The following is a 21,627-nucleotide window of genomic DNA, read 5'->3' as shown; positions in this document are numbered from 1 at the left end:
AACCGCTTTATCCTTACAAGGAGAACGATGGGTGCTTATCACATCTGACTTTGGGAACGAGGCGGGAGACACCCTGAATTGATGGGCAACCAAGGGGACGAGGAGACCGACAACCATAGGGCAACCTAGGGGCAATTTAGAGTGTGACACAATTGCCGCAGTGAATGCAGCTTTTTAGTCGTTGTTAGGGAGCAGGTCGGATTTCATTATGTCCTTGAACGCCTCTTTGCTATTACTTCCGGGGGTGGTTCGAGCAGACGAGCGTCGTCACACCGCTCTCGAGTCCCTCACAAGCGTCCAATTACGAGCCGTCGGGTCTCGAAACAATTGGGAATTGGGCTTTCTCTGTAGGAAACGGCCGGCTCACATCGACGCGACGTCCGAAGACTCGTCAGGTTGGCCGCTTTGAGGCGTTTTGGGCGGCCCTGACGCCTTAGCTCGTCGTTAGCCTGACGTCACTTCCGGTATTTGAAAACCGCGGCCTCAACCAAATCAGGGTTGCAGACGCCGGGATGGAGCTCCAAGGTAAGTCCACGTGTTTTCTCCATCACACCACCGCACGCCCATCTGCTCTTTATAGCGTGCTTCGTTTGTTAGATTGACGGAGGCATTATGCAGTTTTATCACACCTTTAAAGACTTGCCCACCACCTTATTAACATCTCTATGGGACGGTTTGGTCAGAGTCCCGCAAGGATCCAGAATTGCAGATATAGTTTCACAGCACAGAAGCACTGTCACTTCCGAGAGACGAGGTAAGCGGAGTGGCAGCGTTAGAGCAGCTTAGCGTGAGCGACGTCACAATCTGACGAGGGATGCGTTCCACCGAGTCGGTGAGAGGTTTAGGTCGCAATTGATTTTGGAGCCCTTCCTAAAAGTCTGTTCTTTCTCTCTCTCAGCGGGATCGGAACCCATGACGCTGGGTTCCCCGACCTCCCCCAAGCCCGCCCACGGCGCTCAGTTCCTGCCGGGCTTCCTGATGGGCGACCTCCCGGCGGCGGTCAGCCCCCAGCCCCGTCCCTTCGGCTTGAACTCGCCCCTCTCCGACGGCACCGTCCACAAAGGTGAGGGAGGGCACGGGCGGGCGATCGAGCCGGCGATTCTCACCTGCCGCCGTGTCCCGAGGAGGCGCCCCGCAGCCGGTGGTCCCCGCTCACAAAGACAAGAGCGGCGCCCCGCCCGTGCGCAGCATCCACGACGGCCCGGTCGCCGTGGGAACGCCGCTCGGCGCGCGGATGCAGGTGGGCGCTCGACGGGGCGGCGCCGGTGGAAGCCCGCCGCTCGTCATCCGCCGGCTGACCCGGCGCTCCCTTTTAGTCTTTTTGCAGCTCGCGGTCTCCGGCCTCGGCGCCGGCCTCGGGTACGCCCTCGGCTTCCGGCTGGTCCGGCGGCGAGCCAACGACGCGGTGGGGGCGGCCGTCGTTTCCAAGCTCGCAGCAGCTGTGCCTGTCTCCCGCTCAGGCGGACCCCTTCTACAGCCAGGGGGAAGCCCTGTCCTCCGAAGACCAACTGGACCAGACCTGGGTCACCGTCTTCGGGTAAGGAGAGCTGACGAGTCCAAACGGGAGCGCTGGCTGGCTCGCACTTGACCTCCCAATCTTTCACGAGACATTTGTCCCCACCCGTGACAGGTTCCCCCCGGCCTCGGCCTCCTACATCCTGCTGCAGTTCGCCCAGTACGGAAACATCCTCAAGCACAGCGTAAGCTCCCCGGCCGGGGGTGGCGGGACACGTCATTATAATCATGCTAATGTCGATCATCGGCGGTCGTGCCTATCGTAGATGGCGTCTCCCGGGAACTGGATGCACCTCCAATATCAGTCCCGACTTCAAGCTCGTAAAGCTCTGTCCAAAGACGGAAAAGTCTTCGGGGACGCCATCATGGTGGGTGTCAAACCCTGCATAGAAAAGGTGAGCCACCGGTCGACCGAGGGGCTGACCTTCCGATTCCATGTCCGCCGCTCCTCCAAACAAAAGAAAATGTTCAGATTTGAAAAATGAACAACAACAAAAATCAAAATAAAGGCAAACTGTAATAACCTGAATTTTTGGATCTGTCGGTCAGAGCGTCATGGAGATGAACGAGGTGGGCGCGGCGTCGCCTCCGACGAGCCCCGCCTTTCCTTGCACGCCGCGCTCGGCCATCAGATCGCTCAGCGTCTCCTACAGGAACTCCGCCAGCGAATACCAGGTACGTGGAAAACAATATTTTTACTCTGACGCAAGATGGCCGCTCCTTTCCCTTTCGTAATGCCATGTGCACGGGTTCTCAGGTGGTGACAGACACACGCACGCCCAGGAAGGACGACGGCTTCGTCTCCAAGGCCCTGGAATACATGTTTGGATGGTGACGCCTGCCGCCTGCTGGATGACCTGCGAAAAATCAAAAAAGCAAAAAAAATATTTTTAAAACCCTTTCATTAAAGTTTGTACCTGGAATTTTGGGATCTGTCATTTGCTTCGTGGCCACCAGATGGCGCCGTTGATATTGACAATAAAGTTTAGCCTTATGTATAGTCATTTTTGCCTACATTGAGAGCGATAGGGGCAGTGACTTTATCAGTGCTGTTGACGGCAATGAAAGTCCGATCCTTTTCGTATCCCTCACTTAAACATTGGGAAGAAAGCAAACTGGCGTTCATAAACAGTTTCTTCCAAGTGATAATTCCCTAAATCGGCTCAAAATGTACAGGAGGTGATCCAGAAATCCCCAAATCAACACCAAGCGACCCGAAAATACAAACATTTGCCCTTTGCCTTACGTCAGGCTTCACGCAGATGGGACGTCTATGGCCGTCAACAACACCAAGTGAGTAATGAGTAAAATAAGAAGAAATCACCGACACATATGGCCCTTTCCTTATCGGCTAAACTATGAGATCGCGTTGCCGGCGGACGAGAAGAGGCGAGACGAGACGAGACGAGACATCTGCGTCGCCAGCTGTTTACGACAAAAGGGGGCGTATCCCCCCGACGGGCAGCGACTTGAGACCCCGAGCTCTGATTGGAGAGCTCTTAATGGCCGTCTTTCAAGGCCATCCACGGTGCCGGACGTCCATTTGGATCCCCAGATAAGCGTCCGGCGCCGCCCGTGGCATCAGATGAGTCTCAGAGGCTGATTTGTGTTAGCGTGTGAGCGTAGGAGGGGCGTGGTCCTGAATTTGATCTCCCTGTGGTTTACGTTTGCTTATCTATCCCGCGCAACATAAACACACGGCGTGTATAACCGCCATTGAAGCCCCTCCCACTCGAAATCCCTGGCTCTTCGTGGCAGTCAATGACTTCTGTGACACGACGACTGAATCTTTTCTTTGATAGATTGCACGTCCGTCACTGTCAATGGCAGAGAAATCGCTTTTAATGAAGTTAATTATAGTTTGTATCGTATAGAGGTGGAAATTATTTGTCAAATCAACAGGAAATGACCGGACATCAAAAGAAGTCATGCGCAAATGCCCCCAAATCAACAGGAAGTGACCCAAAAATTCATCAACGGATCAAGGCCAACGCGTCCTCCTGCCATTTCCGCCACCCATGCACTTCTAGTTGTATTTCAAACGAGAAATATATTTGATATGCCTAGTATTGTTTTTTTTGTTCCAGTGCAAATGAAGCAAGTGACCCCGTGGCCCCCCAAATCAGCTCTCTCTGGCTTCTCACGCGCTTCCTGTCATCTGCCACTTCTCACGCGTTTCTGTGTTTGTCCAAGAGCGACATGTGGCCAGTGTAACGTGACAAACGGTCGCGTTGATCTCCGTGGCGTGGCGTGGCTCCGTAAAGAAAAAGATTCTCTGATTATGATATATAATATCTTGGGTATGACTATTTGAAATGAAAGAAAAACTGCAAATAGCCTCTATTAAAAATACTTTTTTGGGGGGGAGTAAATACTTTAGCCTTTTGCTCTAAAAGTGTCAACGACGATGTCACATAACCCAACTCGGTGTCTTCCGTGTCGGCCTCCTCGACGTGTGTGTGTGTGTGTGTGTGTTTGTGTGTGTGTGAAACGGAAGAGCGGCTTCCCGTCCGGTACGACGGCGCGCCTTCCGGACGGGAAGTGGCGACAAGGACTCCGACCCGTGGGGGTCAGCACGTTCGCCTTTGCGCTTACCTTAGCTTATCTTAGCTGGAGGAGAAAAATGGAAAAGCATTGGATCATTCCTAAAAGAGAGAGAGAGAGAGAGAAAAAAAAAAGTAGACATCATGACAAACTGCTGTTAAGCCCCAAAAGACATTTTGAAGCAAACCCGAGCGTGTCAACAACATCCAAAAAACACGCGGCTCTTCCTCACCAACAGCTTGTGTTGCCTGTGGGACAAAACACACACACACACACACACACACGTGGTCGCACTGCAGTGTGTGTGTGTGGGTGTGAGAGCGCTGCAGGCTTTGAACTCATTACTGTGACCCCACCGACATATGGACAAGCACACACAGTCATCTTGTTGTTTATGATGATTGCCATCACAAAAATGGAGTTTATTTTGGGCAAGAAGCCACAGGAAGCACGCTACAAGATAGACGGCTCGATCAGTCCATCCGTTACCGGCCCTCTTTTTCGCTAGGGATAATGTAGCTAGCGATCAAGTCATTTCCTTTCAATTGGGAGCAAAAGACAAGACGTGGGCCGTGCGTGGGCCGGAAGTCGACCAACGGCCAAGAGTCATTCGACGCCGTGCCGTTGGGACGTCTGTCGCGGTCGATGGCGCCCACAGAGTGAAAATTGCTTCTCTTTCTTTCTTTCTTTCTTTTGCCAATCATTTCTTGTCTTGAAGACGCTCGTAAACGGCCGTGCGTGTGAATATGTGTGTTGGCTACTGTACTTTAAAGTAGCCATCAAATGATCCTAGAGACAAGGTCTCGTGGAGAGGAGAGGAGAGGAGAGGAGGAAACACTCGTGGGGGAAGACAGGGGAGGGAAAAGGAGGGAGGAAACACCGTTAATCAAGGGGGGGGGTCACTTCCCTTGGCTGGCCTTGCCTTCCCCGCCCGCATGTTAGACTTGAACACACACACACACACACATACAGACAGACACACACACAGTCCCAACGCAAGAGTCGCACAAGTTTGTCCGACGGGCCAGCGAAGGAGGCCCGTCCAAAAGTCCGCGGGAAGGACAGAAGGCGGCAAATTTATTTATTTTCAATAATATATGTCTTTTTAGGCAGGGGCGAGCGAGCGAGCAACGTGACTTTTCTGCCGCTTCACTGGAAGCCGACTTTGATAAAGGGACTTTGTTTGGAGCGCCCTTCCTCGGTCTTTTTGTTTCGCCGACGGGCGACGCGGTCCATTTTGGGGAAGCCGTTTTTTTCCCCGTTGATTTCTGCGGCACTCCCTGCCCTGCCGACGTTGCCACTCGCTGACGGCTCATTTCTTGGTCTTGGTCACTCCGACGTTTCTGTCTTTTGGATAAAAGGGCTTCTCCTTTGGCCAAGCGGGCCAGATGGCGCGTCCGGGCCTCCCGGTCCCGGTCCCGGTCCTGGTCCTGTTGCCGGCGCTGACGCTGGTCTGGGTTTCAGGCTACACGCTGGACACGGACCACGCGCAGCACCTGTCCGGCGTCCCGGCGTCCATGTTTGGCTACTCGGTGCTGCTGCACCGGGACGGCGATCGCAGCTGGTGAGTGCGGCGCCCGGTCTCGGCGCCTGGTCTTGGCGCCCGGTCTCGGCGCCCGGTCTCGGCGCCCACCGTCGACCCTCCGTCCGCCTCCCTTTCACGACCTGCGTGCGCCGTAGGCTGGTGGCGGGAGCTCCGGTGGACAACTCTTCTTCTTCCTCCGCGCCGGGCGGAATCTACCGTTGCCAATTAGGCACGGAGGAGCCGGCCTGTCAGCTGATGCCCGCTGCCGGTAAGCTTCTTTTCCAATGGCTTCCAACATTTTTGCTTCTTTAAAAGAAAGGGCGGACTGGAAACGCCATGTGGTCGCCCCCTAGCGGCCCGGCGACTCCGTGCGACTCTTCTCGTCCCCGGGTGGGGTTTGGCGGGATCGTTGACGCTTGGTTTGGGTCCGTTTTTAGTCGTGCGTCACGTGCCTTTGACCTTTGATTTTAGATCGCGCGTGGACTTTTAGGTGAGTCTTTTCCTTGTGTGGGGCGTCGAGGCGTACTGGATGGGGCGCATGTCGCTTTCGGCTTTTACGCGTACTTGAAAGCGGCTGGGGCTCATTTTTGTCATCTTCCTAAAAGACGTCTGGCGCGTGTGTGTGCGCAGACGCGTCGCAGTGCGGGAAGACGTGCAAGGCCGACGGCGAGGGCCAGTGGCTGGGCGTCAGTCTGTCCCGCCAACCCGGAGACGGAGGACACGTGTTGGTGAGCGCTTGCCCGTCATCCGGGGAGGGAGGGGCCCGGCCGCCTACCGGGGGACGAGCCGCTCATTTGTGCGTCCATCCGCCCGCCCGCGTAGGCGTGCGCGCATCGCTGGAAGAACGTCTTCTACTCCAGCCAGGACGGGCAGCACAACAAACTGCCCCACGGCATTTGCCACCGCTACGACGGCAACCTGAGTCGCGCGCTGGCCATCATCCCCTGCTACAGAGGTAGGCAGGCGCCGCGTGCACGCCCCGAGCCCCCTCGGCCGCCGGACATCCCGTCCGAGACAGGAAGTAAGCTGCGATTGAAAGGAAATCAACAGGAAGCCAAAATAGGGAACTTTTCTTCGCTGCCTGGCTTCAAATGGAATGGATGTGACGGGACGTCCGGCGGCCGGTCAGCGGGTGGGCGACCGTTTTGGTCTTCCCGACCTGACGGCCACGTTTGTTCCGGCCCGGCAGATCACCAGTGGAAGTTCGGCGAGGAGTACGCCTCGTGTCAGGCCGGAATGTCCAACCGACTGACTGAGGTGGGGCGGACGGCGGCGACCCATCCGGGAGTGAGTGGGGATCCCATTTGGTTTGTCTTTTTCTTTCCAGGACCTGATCATCATGGGCGCTCCGGGGACATCCTACTGGACCGGCTCCGTGCTGGTCTTCAACACATCCAGCGGCGTCTTGTCCGCCTACCTGGACGACGACGGCTCGGCGGGCTTCGGGAGCTACCTGGGTGGGCGGCGGGGCGAGGCGTTTGGAGGGGGGGCGCTCTCTCTGGGAGAATGCCACGGTTACTGGTTTGGTTTCCGAACACCACAATACGAGCGGGCTTTTGTTTTGCTTTCAGGCTACTCGGTGGACGCGGGTCACTTCCTGGACGCCGCGGCCTGGGAGGTGGTGGGCGGGGCCCCGCAGTACAACCAACGAGGAAAAGTAGGTGAGCGCCAAGCGTTGGCCGCCCCCCGCCTCCGACCCGCCGCCGCCCCCGGGTCACGGCGCCGCTTTGTGCCCGGCAGGTCTTCGTCTTCTCGCTGGACGGCAACACGCTCCGCGTGCTGACTCAGGTGGCGGGAACGGAGGTAAGCGCATTCCATTTCCGTGGTTTATGGTTATCCTCTTTCGATCGGTGCCAGCTTTTTGTTCCTTTTTCATTTTGGTCCACAAGTAGAAGCTAGGGCAGGTCGTTCCGGAACACTTTTCATTTTGAATCGCTGACATGGATAATAATGATGAGGCTATTTGTCGTAGCTGGGCGCCTACTTTGGCGCCAGCGTGCGGGCGGTCGACCTGAACGGCGATGGCCTGTCGGACCTGCTGGTGGGCGCTCCCATGGCCACGGGCGCCAGCCGGGAGGAGGGCCGCGTCCACGTCTACCTCAACCGAGGCCGGGTGAGCGCGGCCGTTCGCCGACGGCGTCGGCCCGACGCGATGACGACAATAAAAGCATCGATCGTGGTCAGGCCAGGCTGGAGGAGGCGGACTTTCGGCTGAGCGGGGGCGACGCCCTCGCCGCTCGATTCGGGGAGGCCATCGCCGACCTGGGGGACCTGGACGACGACGGCTACCCCGGTGCCCGCCGCCTTCGCCTTTGCCGCGCCGGCGCTCCGCCGGCCGACTTTTAAAGAAGCGGTGCGTCCGACAGAGGTGGCGGTGGGAGCCCCCCAGGAGGACCATCTCAGAGGGGCCGTGTACATTTACAACGGCGGGAAAGACGGCGTCTCTCCCGAACCGTCGCAGGTAGGTAGGCCGGAGGGCGGGTAGGGAGGCGGAGAGCGCGTTGGGCTCCGGCCGCCGCCGCTAACCGAGTCGCCGCGCCGCCCGCAGAGGATCAGCGGAGCCACGCTGGGCCGTGACCTCCGGATGTTCGGGCAGTCGCTGAGTTCGGGCGTGGACGTGGACCGCAACGGTTACCCAGGTAACGCCGCTCCAAGACCGACCCGTAACGCCGATGATTAGATTTTGAGCCAACGGGGTTGGGCTCCTCCCTGGTCTCTTGGCAGACGTGGCGGTGGGCGCCTTCCTCTCCGACGCCGCCGTGGTGCTCAGGTAAAGGAGCGCCTCCGGCGGAATGGAAGCGGACCCGACCCGGCCTGAACGGCGTCTCGTCCGTCCGTCCGTCCGTCCGCCGCGCAGGTCTCGTCCCGTCCTCCGGGCCACGGCCTGGCTGATCCTGCCCGACGGCGTGCGGCAGGAGGCGGCCGGCGTGGAGCTGTCCGTCTGCTTCCGCGTCGGCTCGGAGCGGCACGAGGGCGCCGTGGAGCTGGAGTACAACGTGACCGCCGACGTCCTGCGCCGGCCTTCCTCGCCGCCCCGTTTCCACTTCCACGCCGAGCCCTCGTCCGACGGCACCGGGGCCCGCGTCCGGCTGCGGCCGGGGCGGCCGGCCTGCGCTCGCCACGCGGCTCGCCGGGCGGTGAGCGGCGGCGCGCTCGCCGGTCGGTGAGCGGCGGCGCGCTCGCCGGTCGGCTCGGCGCGGAGTGGTCCGCTGACGCCGCCCGCCGTTTTGTCCTCAGAAAGACTCGCGGGACATTTTCACCCCGCTCCGTTTCGAAGTGTCCTACCGCCTGCGTCGCGGCAACGCTCACAAACACTCGCGCAAACTCTTCCCGCCGCTGAGGCCCATCCTGCGGAGGGAGGCGGGCGGCCGCAATACCGTCGGCAACCAGGTGGGAGGCGCCGACAGTCGGCTTCTTTCTTCTTATTAGGCGGCCTGCCGTGCTTTCTTCTGGTACGATTTTGCTTTGTTGACAACGAGTGTCGGTTGGCCTTTCCCGCAGACGCATTTCATCCGCTCGTGTTCGCTGGCCAACTGTTCGACAGACCTGCGACTGGACGCCGTGCCGGTCCTGCCAGGGTAAGGCGACCTCGACCGGCGGAGGAGGCCCGGGTCGAGCCTCACGCCGACTCTGGCCTCAGGAACGCCGACTACTTGGCGCTGGGCGGAGGAGGAGGCGGCGGCGGCCTGACGCTGGAGGCCAGGGTGACGGTGGGCGGAGACGACGCCTTCCTGCCGCGCCTGACGCTGCGCTTCCACCGTCACCTTCACTACGTCAAAGTGCTCCGCAACGTGAGTCGAGCGAAGGCGAGCTTGCGCCACCAACGCCTGACGTGTGATTGCGCGCAGGAAGACGAGGCGGTGAGTTGCGACGTGACGCAGGACGTCAACGGCACGGCGGCGCCGGAGGTCCGTTGCGCCCTGGCCGGCCTCATCCTGCCGGCGCGCTCGCAGGTAAATGGCCAATGAAAAGCGGGCACTCCATTCAAATGGACGGAGCGGACGTCCAACGTCATCCGCCGATCCACGGCGGAGACCTTGTTGACATTGAAGAAATAAGCTAGTCGAGACTTTGAGGGCAGCGTGGCAAGGTGACAATTTTGTCTGCGGCAGGTCAACATTAGCTTCCTGTTGGGCGTGAACCAGAACGCCACGCCGGGGGACCTCTTCATTCACGCCGCCGTCGGCAGGTGGGGAAGCTTTCCCGCTCCGGGAGCCTCCTTTCGGCCACGTCGTTCTCATCTTTTCCGACGCGTACGTCCGCAGCGAAAACCTGGAAAGTTCGCGCTACCTCGGCGACAACGCCGTCAACCTGTCGCTGCCTCTCAAGTACGCCGTGGACATCGACGTCCACGGGTGAGCGCCCTCGTCACGTCCCGTGCGGGAGGGAGGGGCAAAAAAAACTCACATGACGGAAGCCAAGCTTTCCTCAGGTTTGTGACGCCGACTTCGTTCGTGTTCGGGGACGAAGAAGACGAGGCCACGCCCGTCCAGTGCTACTCGCAAAGCTTCAACTACACCTACAAGGTCAGTCCGGCGAAGCTTCTAGCGTTGAAAATTCCAAGCATTACCCCAAAAATGCACTTGTTTCAGTGCATTTGGCGGGGCCCCAAAAAGGGCCCAGGCATTTCCAATGGCAAAACATTTGAGATGTTCAAAAGGAGACTTGCTCAGGTTCTCCAAATGCTTGGCTTTGGGTAAAACGGGAGGCCAAATGCACAGGAAGTGACACGGGCCGACCGGTTGGTTTGGATGGGAGCGCAAAAGGAAACCGACCCACCCGGCCGTCTGGTTCTTTGGACAGGTGTTCAATCGGGGGCCCAGTCGCTCGGAAGACACGCTGCTGGAGATCGCGCTCCCCAAGCTGTTGACGCCGTACCCGCATAGGTTGCTGTGGGTGGCCGACTGGCAGGTAGGCGGGCATCGGGCGCCGGCCGGGGCCGAGCGTGGGTCGGGCTTGCGTTTGCCTCACGTTAACGCTGGACGGCGGCAGTCGTCCCAAGGCTCCTGCGCGCTGAGCGACGCCACCGTGGCCGTGTGGGACGACTGCGACGTGCCGCGGGCTTCCTTCCTCAAACGGCTGGTCTTCTTCTTCTCGCCTACCTCCACCCGCCACATGGTAAACGCACGTGGCCGCCGCCAGGGGCTTTGGTGAAGGGGGGGGAATTTGCCATCCTACGCCGCGGCTAACGCGACCGCGCAGTTCTGCGGGCGAGACGACCGGCTGTGCGAGCGCCTGCTGTGCCGCTTGGGCGCCGTGGAGGCCGGGCGAGACGCCGCCGTGCACCTGCGGGCGCGGCTCAACCCCGACGTCCTGCTGCAAGCGCCGGTGAGTCGCCCGCGTCGGCCCCCCAAGCGCCCCTACGCTGACGCCTGGCTTTGCCACAGGGTCGCCAAGGCGCCGTCCGGCTGGAGAGCACGGGGGCGGTGTTGCGGCCCCGCCCGGACCGGCACACCGTCTTACTGCGGGAGCCCCCCTTGGCGCAGGTGGGTGAGGGCACGGGTCCAGCAAGGGACGGATCCAGAAACATTTTCGTAGGACATTGGTTTATTGATGACAATAGGCCTCCAATAGTGGTCTGTTGTCCAACTGGTAGATGTCTCATCCCAATTCAGTGGCAGCCAATGAGCCAAAAGGGAATTATATAAGGAAGGCAACACAAAGTATGACCAATGGGTTTAGTATTGAAATCTATTTTAAACGTCAATTCATACCTTTTCTGTAAGAAGGAAAAATAGCACCTCAAAAGGTCATGAATACTATAGTCTTTATTTTCATTTCTATTGGATTCCACACCAATGGCGACGGTGGCGCTTTGCACTTTGCGTTTTGCACGCAGGTGGTGGTGGAGGCGCACTTTGCGCGAAGCCCTTCCACGCCCGTCAAGGTGTCGGTGGTGGTGGTCGGCCTGGTCTTGGGTCTCGCCATCTTGGCCGCCCTGGTTTGCTGCTTGCGCAAGGTGAGGTTGAGCACAGGTGGGGCGCTCGAACCCGCCCACCCGCAGCTGACGCCGTCTTGTGTGTCCGCAGGCGGGTTTCTTCCGGCGCCGTTCGCGGCAGAAGGAGGAGGGAGGACACCGCTTCGAGCGCGACAGCTGGGACTACGTCCCCAAACGCGGCAACCGGGAGAGCGCGTCCTGAACGGCCGGTAGACGGGCCTCGGCCTGGTTTTGAGCGAGGCCGCAGGACGGACGCTCGGCTTCCTCTTCCTCCGATAGCACTTCCCGTCAACGCTGTCAAACCTTTGGTCCAAAAACAGAATCCCTACTTGACAAAGAACAGATGGACTTCTTCCTCCGCCGCCTATTTCCGCTAAGCGTTCCAAAGTCCGTCAGAGGCAGCCGCAGGACGCGCGGGACTCGGCCTCGTCCACGTCTTCGCCGTACAAGCCCAGCAGACACGGGTGAACCCTGAACGAAACAATGGGAATCACTCTCCTGCTTTTAGCCACTCCTTTCTGCTCAATTCCATCTCCAAAATAGATTTGTTCTTTGTGCATGTCCAAGGTTTTTGCAGTTTTTTTTTTTTTTGTTGTTGATCATTTTGTCTTGGTAATTCCAGAGTTTTCTTTCTCAGGGCTGCTGAGAAATGTCAACATTTTTTCCAGAAAACTAGACAGCGCTAAACCCCGATTGTCGTTCCGACAGGCTGGCTCAAAATTAAATTATTCTCTTATTTGCGACATGATATTCCTGGATAAAAAGGTTGTCAAAAGTCTAAGGTTGTATCTGGCCGGATACGACAAGGTATCTATCAACCCTCGGTTATTTGTTTTTGTGGCAGGAAAGTGTTGCTTTGTCATGGGGTCATTTTGGGCGTTTTGACATTTTGGGCCATAAAAAAGGGGCGTTTCCGTGTCAAAGCAAAATTTGGGTCCAAACTCACCGGACGAGGACTTCCTCGGGGATCTCCAGCAGCTCGCCGTCGATGTTCCAGGGGAAGCCGACGACGGGAGCGTCGTCGTCCTCCGAGCGGCCCGGGGGGCGGAGCTTGACCGCCGTCACGTGGTGCGCCTCCACGAAGGAGAAGTCCAGCTGGAAACGCCACAGTTTATCGGTTAATTGCGTATTTGTCGGTGGAAGTGTTCTTTGCCCCTTTCGGAGGCCAAAATTGTCGCCAAGGTTATTCGAGGGGTTTGATTGGCGTCATTGAAAAACGTCAAAGTCAATGACGGCGACACCAAAAGGTGACCGAGCGAGCGCCTATGGCAATTGCACCTTACGCTATCGTTCCCTTTGCCTCTGCCAACTGCAACTATGCCAAGCGCCCGCAGAGGGCGCCAGACGCCACAGCGCAACTCACTCCAATCCAAAAGGGCGAACGCTTCAACAAGTTTTATTCGTGTCTAAAGATCAATCCAATATTCATATTTGGCTCGTTTTTCTTTTAGTTTCAGGAAATGGGGACAACGGTTATCATCCTAAACCTTACCCAAATCGGAGACTTTTTTCTAGGGAAAAAAAAAAGTAACAGTTGAATTCCATTTGGTAGCGGCTTAGAGGTCACTTTGTGATTTTCAAGACGAGGTGTGTGTGTATGTGTGTACAAGGGTGGGCCACGTAGTCCGCAAGGGCCGCAGTGGGTACAAGTTTTGGTTCCAACCTGGACAGAGCAAAGCTTTCCACAATACTAGTGTCCTACATGTGCAATCAGTGGATTGCCGTCAGGTGCCTCTCGTTTCATTCATCCCAACCCCCGTTGCTTCAACTTTGTCTGTGCTGGACGGCTTGGAACAAAAAACGGCACCCGCAGTGGCTCTCCACTTTGCCCCACCCCCACCCCCCGCGTTAATACGTTGATGGGCAAACGTTATGAAACCTCGGAGGAAGTTCTTAAAGCGTCCTGACACGCCGCCAAGCGGCAAGTGGGTCAGGGAGTCAACGGCTTGGTCAAGAGCGCTAGATTTAGCCAGCGTTCTCATTTAAAAGTGGGCTAATCTGCTCCACCACGGCCCGCTTTAGACCGCGGCCAAAGCGGTCCCGCTCGCTCGCTCGCTCGCTCGCTCGCTCACTCACCTGGCCGGCGGGGGCGCTCAACCTCTTCAGGTGTTTGACAAACTCCGAGCCGGACGTGTCCGCCACCGCGATCAAGGCCGCGCTGCCGTTGGCCAACCTGGAGAGAGAGGAGAGTGCGCCACTTGAGAAATACTCCCCGCCACAAAAGCTCAAGATGAGCCACATGAAAAAAGAATCTTCCATTTTTGGGGCTTCTGATGCTGCTGGTGTACCAATCTTTTTTTGCTTTTACAAAATAGTTCTAGGCGACTGGCAGTTGCCAACAAAATCTCAAATGCACCGCGATACTAACATCGGTGCAACGCTAAAAAAATCAAATAAAATAGAGTCGCCGCTTACCGGGTGTTGGGCGCCAGTCCTCGGGGGGTGTGAGGACTGAGACAGGGGATGGCCATGATGCTGACGCTCAGGTACGGGCCTCGATTGGTGCTCCACGACTCCGCCTCCTCTGTGCCCACCGGCAGAGCGCACACAACGGAAAGTTGGAGTCGTGAAATTCAAGAGATTCTACCAAATGGACACCTAAACTACACGGGTTGAAATGAAGTGGCTCACCTGAATCGCCGCCATCTCGATCTTCGACCCCTGGCTCCCTGACAAAGACATTCAAGGCTTTAGATACAACGGGTGGTGGGTGGGGAGGGAAAGTTAGCTGCGACTTGAATCATCTTTCATTCAGCAAAATAGTAATTAGAAACAAAAGAAGAGGGGAACTCAAACCGAGCCAATCCAAAACCACCAGGTAACTCACGGGTGCTGGGTGCGGGCGGCGACGAAAGACAGCTGACAGTCTTGGGCCCTGCGCAGACAAAGCGGCGGGCGGCTGAGACGCCTTCCCTTCCATCGGGATTCCCGAGCGTCCGAGCCAGTTGGCCTCACCTCAAGTCGGCCAGCGTCTTGAGCAGCGCGTAGTCGCGTCGTGGCGCCGACGGCATCCAGCGCTTCTTCTCGGCCCGGGCCAAGACGCGGCCCCCGAAGCCCCACATGGCGGAGAAGCCGAAGAGCGGCGGCCGACCCGCCCGGCGGAAGCTGCACATGTCCGCGCGCTGGACGTGACCTGAAAGATAGATTATGGCACCTTTTGCCTCAAAATACTTGCCGGAGCCGATGGCGCGTAGAGCCGGAGACCGTACCCAGGACGATGTGCAGGGCGGCGGTGACCGGATCTCGGACTCCGTGGACAGAACAGGAAATCACGTCGGTGGAACCTGTCCGGCCGGGAGAAATACAAAATGGCAAGGAATGAAATCTGGCGGCGTCGGTGGAAGGGCGCCGGTCCGGTTTGGACGGTCCGACCTGCCGGGATGATCCCCAGGGGGAGAGGCGCCGCCACGGGGTGGGCGGGAGAGCCGGCGTCCAGTTGGGCTCGCAGAACCACGGCGTGGCAAAGTTCGGCCACCGAGCCGTCGCCGCCAACGCACACCACTCTGAAACACACGCGTGGATTTTAGTCATTGGAGTGTTTTGTTTTTTTTGGGGGAGTGTTTTGTTTTTTTGTGTTATTTTGGGGGGCATTTTTGCTCCCGTAAATTGGCCCCCGGCCTCTCCCGCCCAAATTCCCTTTGGCGCTCTTAATCGCTCCATGTAGGTTCGGGACGAAGCCTCTCCCAAAGACGACTAATCGGCTATCTCATGTCTATGTATGCTAATCTCCGGGAGCCGCTCTATCTAAAGCGCCGACCCAGTGCGGCTTGAACGAGGCGTGGGGGCGTGTCCAAAGCATGGAAAAGAATCCATTGTTGTTTTCGCACCACTAGCGAAAGTGACCACCATTTTCTTGTCATGTTTTAAGTTTCATTTGAATGTTTTGGTATCACTTCTATTTTGAAGTAGCTAAATATCTATCTATATATTCCCGCAACGTTTTACATCATTGATGTACGTGAAATGACTGACCCGTCAAAGTCCTCCGTCTTGAGCTCCTTCATCACGGACAGGGCGTGTCCCTTCCTCTCCGTCACTAGGCACACACACACACACAAGGAAAAAGTCAACAAAAGTCACCAAAAGAGTGTGGAGAAGAAAAAAAAGAAGAGCGTGGACCATCTGTTAAAAAGGATGAGATAGAAGAGTGGAGGACGAGGGGGGAGGGAAAGGGGGACACGGGCCCTTGGGCTAGTGAAGGAGGCGCCAAATAGAATCAAATATTCGGGGCAAAGAGTACTTTTTTAACACATCAAGTCCATTTCATTATTTTCAAAATGAACATGTCGAACCTCTGGATGCGCATCGTCTCGTCATCTCGGCGGCTAACGCCGTTGCTAAAGGAATGTCTCACTTGCGTTGCTGTCCATAGCACGTTTGAGACTTTTAATATGAAAGGGTCCAAATCCGAAGACGCCACTAAAGGTGGAGCAAAAATGGGCCAATTGTCTAAAATAAAAGTGGCTAAGCTCCATCTCCATCCAAGTTAAGTCGAGTGTTGTTACCCCGGTGCGACTATTGAAAATAAACGATACAGCAGCGGGAATGGCACGAGCTTGGTCTATCGCCGTCAATGGCAGCCAGCCCACGACTTCTGAAAGTAGAGCGAAGGAAAGGAGGACAGATGGACGGGATGCCCCGGCTCCCGTATCGGGTTACCTAGCAACCAGAGATTGCCATTAACTCTGACCTACGGACCCGCACGCACGCACGCACGCACGCACGCACGCACGCACGCGCACACACGCAAAAGACGTGAAGGGAGCACACCGACCGGTGATGTCGGTGCGGACGTCGGCCATCTTGAAGAGGGGCGCCACGTGCTCTCTGTAGATGTGAACCGCTTCCTTCTTGTGACTGCTGGGGTTGATGAACACCTTCACGCGTCGGGGTCGATGACTGAAACCTGGCCACACAAACATACGCCATGGAGATAAAAAAGGATTTGGGTTTTGTCCCTCTTTTAGTGGTTAAAAAAGGATTTGTTCTGTTTTGTGGGAGAATAATTCGATAAAATACATTGCTTCCGGAGAAGCCGCCACCCATCGTTCAGAAAAGAGCTACGGGAAACGGATAGTGGTCATGAAAATGGATTGTTAAATGATGTATTTCAACGTGTACCCTCAACTCGGGCTTAAAGGTTAGCCACACCGGTCGGTGGCTCATCATGAGGCAGATTTAGAGGCCGCATCCCAGTAGAGTTGTGCCGATCAATACACACACACACACACACGCAGAGAGCTCCATTATCTTTCTGGTTGCTATAATCTGCTCCCAAATGGTCGTGACCCCGCCCTGTTTGTGACCTTCCACACAAACGCGGGCTCGCATGACACCGGCGCTAAATGAGCATATTGGAGCGCCGTCGACGGCGTCAGACGTCCAATCGAAGACGGCGTCAGACGTCCAATGGACTCTGCCCCGTGATCCGAAAGGCCAATGGTGTGGCGCTTAGGCCACGTGTTTGGCTGACTCGCCAACAACGGACGCCACGTCAGTGGCACCCGGTGACACGGCTACGTGTGCGACGGTGGCCATTTTGGAGACTCGCTCGCCAGCGGTGCCAAAGATGAGAGCCGAAACATGGGCGTATCGGGTTACCCGTAAGCGGCGGGTCGCTACGGGGACGCGGCGTCGCCATGGTAAACAATCCCGGGCAGCGAGCGCGCCGAGTTGCGGCTGGTGTAAACAACGTTTTCATTTGCCACGCGTAAGGTCCAGCCAAGATGACCGCAATATCCATCTGACTTTCAATTGGTCAGCAGGAATCTAAGACCATTTCTATTTACAGTCATCCCTGGAATATCGCGGTTCATGTAGACCAGACATGGCGGTGAAAACGAAAAATCGCCAAGTTCACATTTTTATGAACTTTAAAATAATATTAATGAATTCGCAATAAATGAAGTTGCGATAATCGAGGGAAGACTACACTTTTTTTTCTGGAAATGAATGCCTTCTTGAAGCCAGGTTGGCTTCCAAAAAGGTACCAAGGCAATACATTCGCCTTAAGAGCGCTCATGTTTGAATTGTCTTCAATCTTTTCTTCTTCTTTGTTTGCGGATTTTGCCTCTCGGCGGTCCGTCCCTAACACTAGTGAATAGTGCGTTAACACCGGTCACCTGTCTGCCTGCCTGTCAGCTTTCTGTACGTGATGGCCGCTTAAGCCGGTGAATGGCATTAGGTCGCATGTCACCTCTGGCGGTCACGACGCGCGTCAAGGCGCGGCCGCCATTGTCCAGGTCAGCCCAGGTTACGCTTAACACCACTTAAGCCAATTTTTCACCCTCAAAAGGGTTTTTTGGGGAGGGCAGCTGCAAGACCGGGCCGCTGAATGGCGGTCGGCGGGACAAAAGCTTCCCGTACGGCGGGTCCGGAGCGGCGCACAAACGGCGGCCGCATTCTTCACGTGGGCGCGAGCCTTGACGCTAGCGTTAGCTTGCCTTGCCGGGCGCCTTTATTGACTTTGCCATTGTTCGGCGCTGTCAAAAAATGGGAAAATCCGCTTGCCGGTAACGGGGACGCATGTAGATGGACTTTGGGCTAATCTCACTCTCAGACACGATTCAACATGCTGACAGTGATTGTGAGATTTATACATGCGTTGAGTGGGATTAGGAGATTATCTGGTCTGTGAGATGATGTCATTGTGACGACTCATAGCTCACTGCTTGAGATACATCGGTAGACGAAATGTAACAAATGATCGCGCTATATATATATATATATATATATATATATATATATATATATATATATATATATATATATATATATATATATATATATAGTTATTTTTAAATCTTTTATATGGCTCGACCTAATAATAACTTTGGTAGCGTTTGTCTTGGTCAAATATGGTCAATTGGTGGTCTGAAATGTGATTGTGATATTGTCAAATACAAGTGAGTGGCTAGACTAGAAATATGCTAATGTTTGACTTCCATTGGGAATGAACACAACATTTGAAATAATAATTCATATTTTTCTTTCTGGCCAAAATTTGGATGGGAAATTGAATGTCGGTACGGTATGGCGGCGTGTTACCTGCGAGGAGTTCCTTGACGCCGGCGTACCAGGCGCGCGTGTGCTCGGAAGACGCGTTGTGAAGGTGCAGCGTGTCCTCCTCCAGCCTGCGCCCCTTTCGCACGCAGTAGAATAGCGCCAAGCCCAGCACGGGGCCGCCGCTGCTCCGGCCCGCCGCCCGCCGCCGCTTCACCTTGGCCGCCAGGACGTCGCGCAGCATCAGCACGCGGGGCGGAGGCGTCGGACGCTGCGTCTCACCTGCCGAAGCCACACGGTTTAATGTCAAAAAAACGTTTTTCGGGTCGCTAACCGGACGGCGGCCACGTTGACTGCTGTTCACACACCCGTAATCACCAGCCATAATGTCCCTTTGCTGCCATTTTTTCTACGTGTGATGACCTAGGAAGTAGCGCAAATAGAGGCGAGTAGAATCTGTGCAAATACCCCACGTCGTCACATAGCGTCAGTCAAGCGGGAAAAAGAGGATCACGCTGAGACTAGGCAAGGAAAGCGACAAGATGTGATGTGACAGCGCGTACGCCTGTAGCATGTCGCCACGTCCAGATGGAGCGGAATCTCCCATCATGCCCGACACACATGTTGAAAATATAAGGGACATTTGTCAGGAGGATGCACTACGCCACAATCATGTCCATTTTTAATGGCCTAGGTGGTCATTTAACGTCTAGTGAATGAGTTAATGGTGCGATGAAAGGGCGGCCTGAATGTCCAAAATTTCAAATGTCCACGTTAATTTATGTTTTTCTTTTTTTTAGCATTTCATCGACATTTCTAGGAAACGCGTGCTTTGTTAGCCATTCTGGTCGTGACGTCACAACCACAACGGAAGATCATGAGTGTAGGTTTGGAGTGCTGCACTAGCTAGCGCATGTTAACAGAACGTTCACACGGCAACAAGACTAGAGTGCCAATTGATCGTACGCAAGCAGCAGAAAATGCGACGCAAACCGTATTTTAATTGGATGATTTTTTGTTGTCTCGCGTACGTATTGTAGCTTGAGGAGAAGCCGCGAGCTTGGCAACATGTCAGCAGATTGACAGAAAGAACAACTTCTCCTAAAGAACAGCTGATCCATTTCTGTATACACGCAGTGTGGTGACTGTGTGCGCACGCGTGTGCGTGTGTGTGTGTGTGTTAATCCCCTCACACTGAGAGAATCTAATAACCCCCCACGGGCCTAACCAACTGCTCACTACTATTGCCAATGCACACACACCACACACACACACTTAATGACATTAGCCTTGGATGGAATACAGCAAAGCAGATTGTCTCTCACATGGCGGGTGCGTGCACACATGCGTGGATTTCCACATCGGGTTGCTCGCGTTAAAACAACAACATGAAAGCAAACCCAAAGCACCAGTTGATAGCCTTTTTGTTGTTGTAGTAGTTGTCCGGTCGCTAACTAATTGGCTTTTCCCACCAGTGGTGGCCACGTTAGCTTAGGTTCAGAGTGGCGTTATAATTGTTGCGGTAGGCTAATCAGTCTACTAGCGATAAACACATTCCAAAATCAGAGCACAGCAGAAGGATGATTGGATGCCACATTATTGGACGGCACTGAAAGGGTTAATGGCAAATATTCTGTATCTATAAATATTCAATGTTTCACTTTAAAATATGTTTAGTCCACAATATATTTTAGTTTGAATGAAAAAAAACAAAAAGGACTAAATTATGAATCATTGCTTTATACTGCCACTTACATTTCTATGACTTCAGCTATGATTTTACAAGTAGGAGCAGTTTTTTTTCATCAAAAAGAGATGTTTAATGGGTGTTATAATTATGAGGGGAAAATGGCTCCAAAATATCAAGGAAGAAGCACAGCGGAATGATTCTGCTCGCGCGGTCTCGATTACGCCGGCATCTGCCGTGACATTCCGCGCAGATGGCGGCGGGGCGCGTTACCTGCGGGGCTCTCGGGCAGGACGGGGGTCCAGCTCAGTCGTGTGCTGGTCAGGAGGACGTCGTGGCTCTTCTTGCCCACTTTGAAGATCCCACGCAGTAACACGCGCTCGCTGAAAACAAAAACAAAACAAAAAGATTTCAACACCATTTGTGCAATATGAACCTTTTCCTCGAAAAAGTTGACTTTATCATTAGCGAAAATTGACTAACTTGTCCTCAGTAAAGATTTTAAAACTTAGAAAATGACATTTTTCCCCCAGAAACGTGACTTTGTGGTCACATTTACTGTTGTTTTCAACTCAAAACATACAGCATAAAAACCCCAATTGTAATATTATTAAATACTTTGAATATTTTAGTATTTATGTCATAGTGATGGCTACTTAAGAACATTTAGATAAATATATTTTTAAAATTATTCTACGCATTAAAAAAAAGATGTTACAGGGACACCATTGCGGAAGTCTTACAGTTACTGCTTGTTAGCCTTCCCACCTCCGCAAAATGCGAATATGGCGACAAAACCTGCCCTTCAAACAAACAAACACTTGCATGTGGCTTACCTGTAGAGTGGAAAAAAACATATTTATAGAAAGCGTTCGGTCAATAGAAGCAAATAAACCACCAGAGCTAACGTGATAATTTGTTAGCAAGTCGACTAGCTCGTCGGCAAAACAAAAGGTCGGAGACGTGATTTTGGCGGGCCGTGACGTCACTAAATCGCGCTCACGCACCTGCGCTCCACTTCCGGTTTGAGGGCCTGCTCATGTTTCTCCTTCTCGTCCTTCTTTTTCCTCCGAGAGAGTTTCTTCTCCTCTTCACTCTCCTTTTTCTGCTTTTTCTTCTCTTTGTCGCCGTTTACCTCGCCCGTCGACATCTTTGACAAAAACAAAGTCGACGCGCCCTCCCTCAGTAGTCGCTTTGCACGGGAGCTAAGCTGATCCGGGCACTTCCGGTATCCGGTCGGCATGGAGACGGCGTGGCGCGAGCTCGCGCGCGTGCGCACAGCCAGCCGGGCGTAGAAAGACGTTCAACGTCGTCCTCTTCAAACTATACTACTACTTTAATTTCAGTCCACTCCTCAACATGTGTTGTGTGTGCGTGTGAGAAGAGATGACGCTGAGTGAGCATGTTTCAGTGCCA

At 54.9% G+C, this 21,627-nt stretch overlaps 3 protein-coding genes across 8 annotated transcripts; 2 read left to right on the top strand and 1 right to left on the bottom strand.

Annotated features, from left to right (window-relative positions):
• Window positions 1-199: 199 nt before the first annotated feature.
• On the top strand, window positions 200-2,438 carry nup35 (nucleoporin 35). Of its 3 annotated transcripts, none has more exons than XM_077616809.1 (9): window positions 200-525; window positions 598-754; window positions 899-1,063; window positions 1,128-1,240; window positions 1,317-1,537; window positions 1,631-1,700; window positions 1,782-1,910; window positions 2,065-2,190; window positions 2,273-2,438. In XM_077616809.1, exons 2-9 carry the CDS (start codon window positions 613-615, stop codon window positions 2,348-2,350), a joined length of 1,044 nt encoding a protein of 347 aa, XP_077472935.1. In that variant the 5' UTR covers window positions 200-525; window positions 598-612; the 3' UTR covers window positions 2,351-2,438. The 3 variants fall into 3 exon arrangements, with proteins under 3 accessions (XP_077472935.1, XP_077472934.1, XP_077472936.1); XM_077616808.1 differs by having other exon boundaries at window positions 1,125-1,240; XM_077616810.1 differs by lacking the exon at window positions 598-754 and having other exon boundaries at window positions 210-525; window positions 1,125-1,240.
• On the bottom strand, window positions 611-21,490 carry cerkl (CERK like autophagy regulator). 3 transcript variants are annotated; one of them, XR_013304568.1, is made up of 16 exons: window positions 21,219-21,490; window positions 20,485-20,594; window positions 18,570-18,806; window positions 16,297-16,428; window positions 15,495-15,558; window positions 14,895-15,025; window positions 14,732-14,806; window positions 14,478-14,655; window positions 14,350-14,397; window positions 14,154-14,191; window positions 13,938-14,046; window positions 13,599-13,695; window positions 12,469-12,617; window positions 4,111-4,160; window positions 2,040-2,372; window positions 611-1,963 (listed from the first exon to the last, which is right to left on the bottom strand). XR_013304568.1 is itself a non-coding variant. In XM_077616807.1 (15 exons), exons 1-14 carry the CDS (start codon window positions 21,452-21,454, stop codon window positions 4,112-4,114), a joined length of 1,653 nt encoding a protein of 550 aa, XP_077472933.1. In that variant the 5' UTR covers window positions 21,455-21,490; the 3' UTR covers window positions 611-2,372; window position 4,111. The 3 variants fall into 3 exon arrangements, 2 of the variants coding, with proteins under 2 accessions (XP_077472933.1, XP_077472932.1); XM_077616807.1 differs by having other exon boundaries at window positions 611-2,372; XM_077616806.1 differs by lacking the exons at window positions 611-1,963; window positions 2,040-2,372; window positions 4,111-4,160 and adding an exon at window positions 10,414-11,993 and having other exon boundaries at window positions 21,219-21,489.
• itga4 (integrin alpha 4) lies at window positions 5,141-12,270 on the top strand. 2 transcript variants are annotated; one of them, XM_077616804.1, is made up of 27 exons: window positions 5,141-5,623; window positions 5,740-5,852; window positions 6,215-6,312; window positions 6,407-6,539; window positions 6,774-6,841; window positions 6,912-7,041; window positions 7,156-7,241; window positions 7,325-7,387; window positions 7,557-7,697; window positions 7,769-7,877; window positions 7,951-8,045; window positions 8,133-8,223; window positions 8,309-8,354; window positions 8,442-8,721; window positions 8,822-8,974; window positions 9,086-9,162; window positions 9,225-9,375; window positions 9,433-9,537; window positions 9,697-9,773; window positions 9,850-9,939; window positions 10,017-10,110; window positions 10,388-10,495; window positions 10,577-10,702; window positions 10,787-10,912; window positions 10,972-11,070; window positions 11,424-11,543; window positions 11,614-12,270. In XM_077616804.1, exons 1-27 carry the CDS (start codon window positions 5,448-5,450, stop codon window positions 11,722-11,724), a joined length of 3,066 nt encoding a protein of 1,021 aa, XP_077472930.1. In that variant the 5' UTR covers window positions 5,141-5,447; the 3' UTR covers window positions 11,725-12,270. The 2 variants fall into 2 exon arrangements, with proteins under 2 accessions (XP_077472930.1, XP_077472928.1); XM_077616802.1 differs by having other exon boundaries at window positions 11,424-12,270.
• Window positions 21,491-21,627: the final 137 nt, after the last annotated feature.

This window comes from Stigmatopora argus, chromosome 13 (assembly GCF_051989625.1).
Source record: "Stigmatopora argus isolate UIUO_Sarg chromosome 13, RoL_Sarg_1.0, whole genome shotgun sequence".
Taxonomy (NCBI): Eukaryota; Metazoa; Chordata; class Actinopteri; order Syngnathiformes; family Syngnathidae; genus Stigmatopora; species Stigmatopora argus.
The sequence above is the reverse complement of the archived record's forward strand: the minus strand, read 5'-3'. Positions and strand labels throughout refer to the sequence as shown.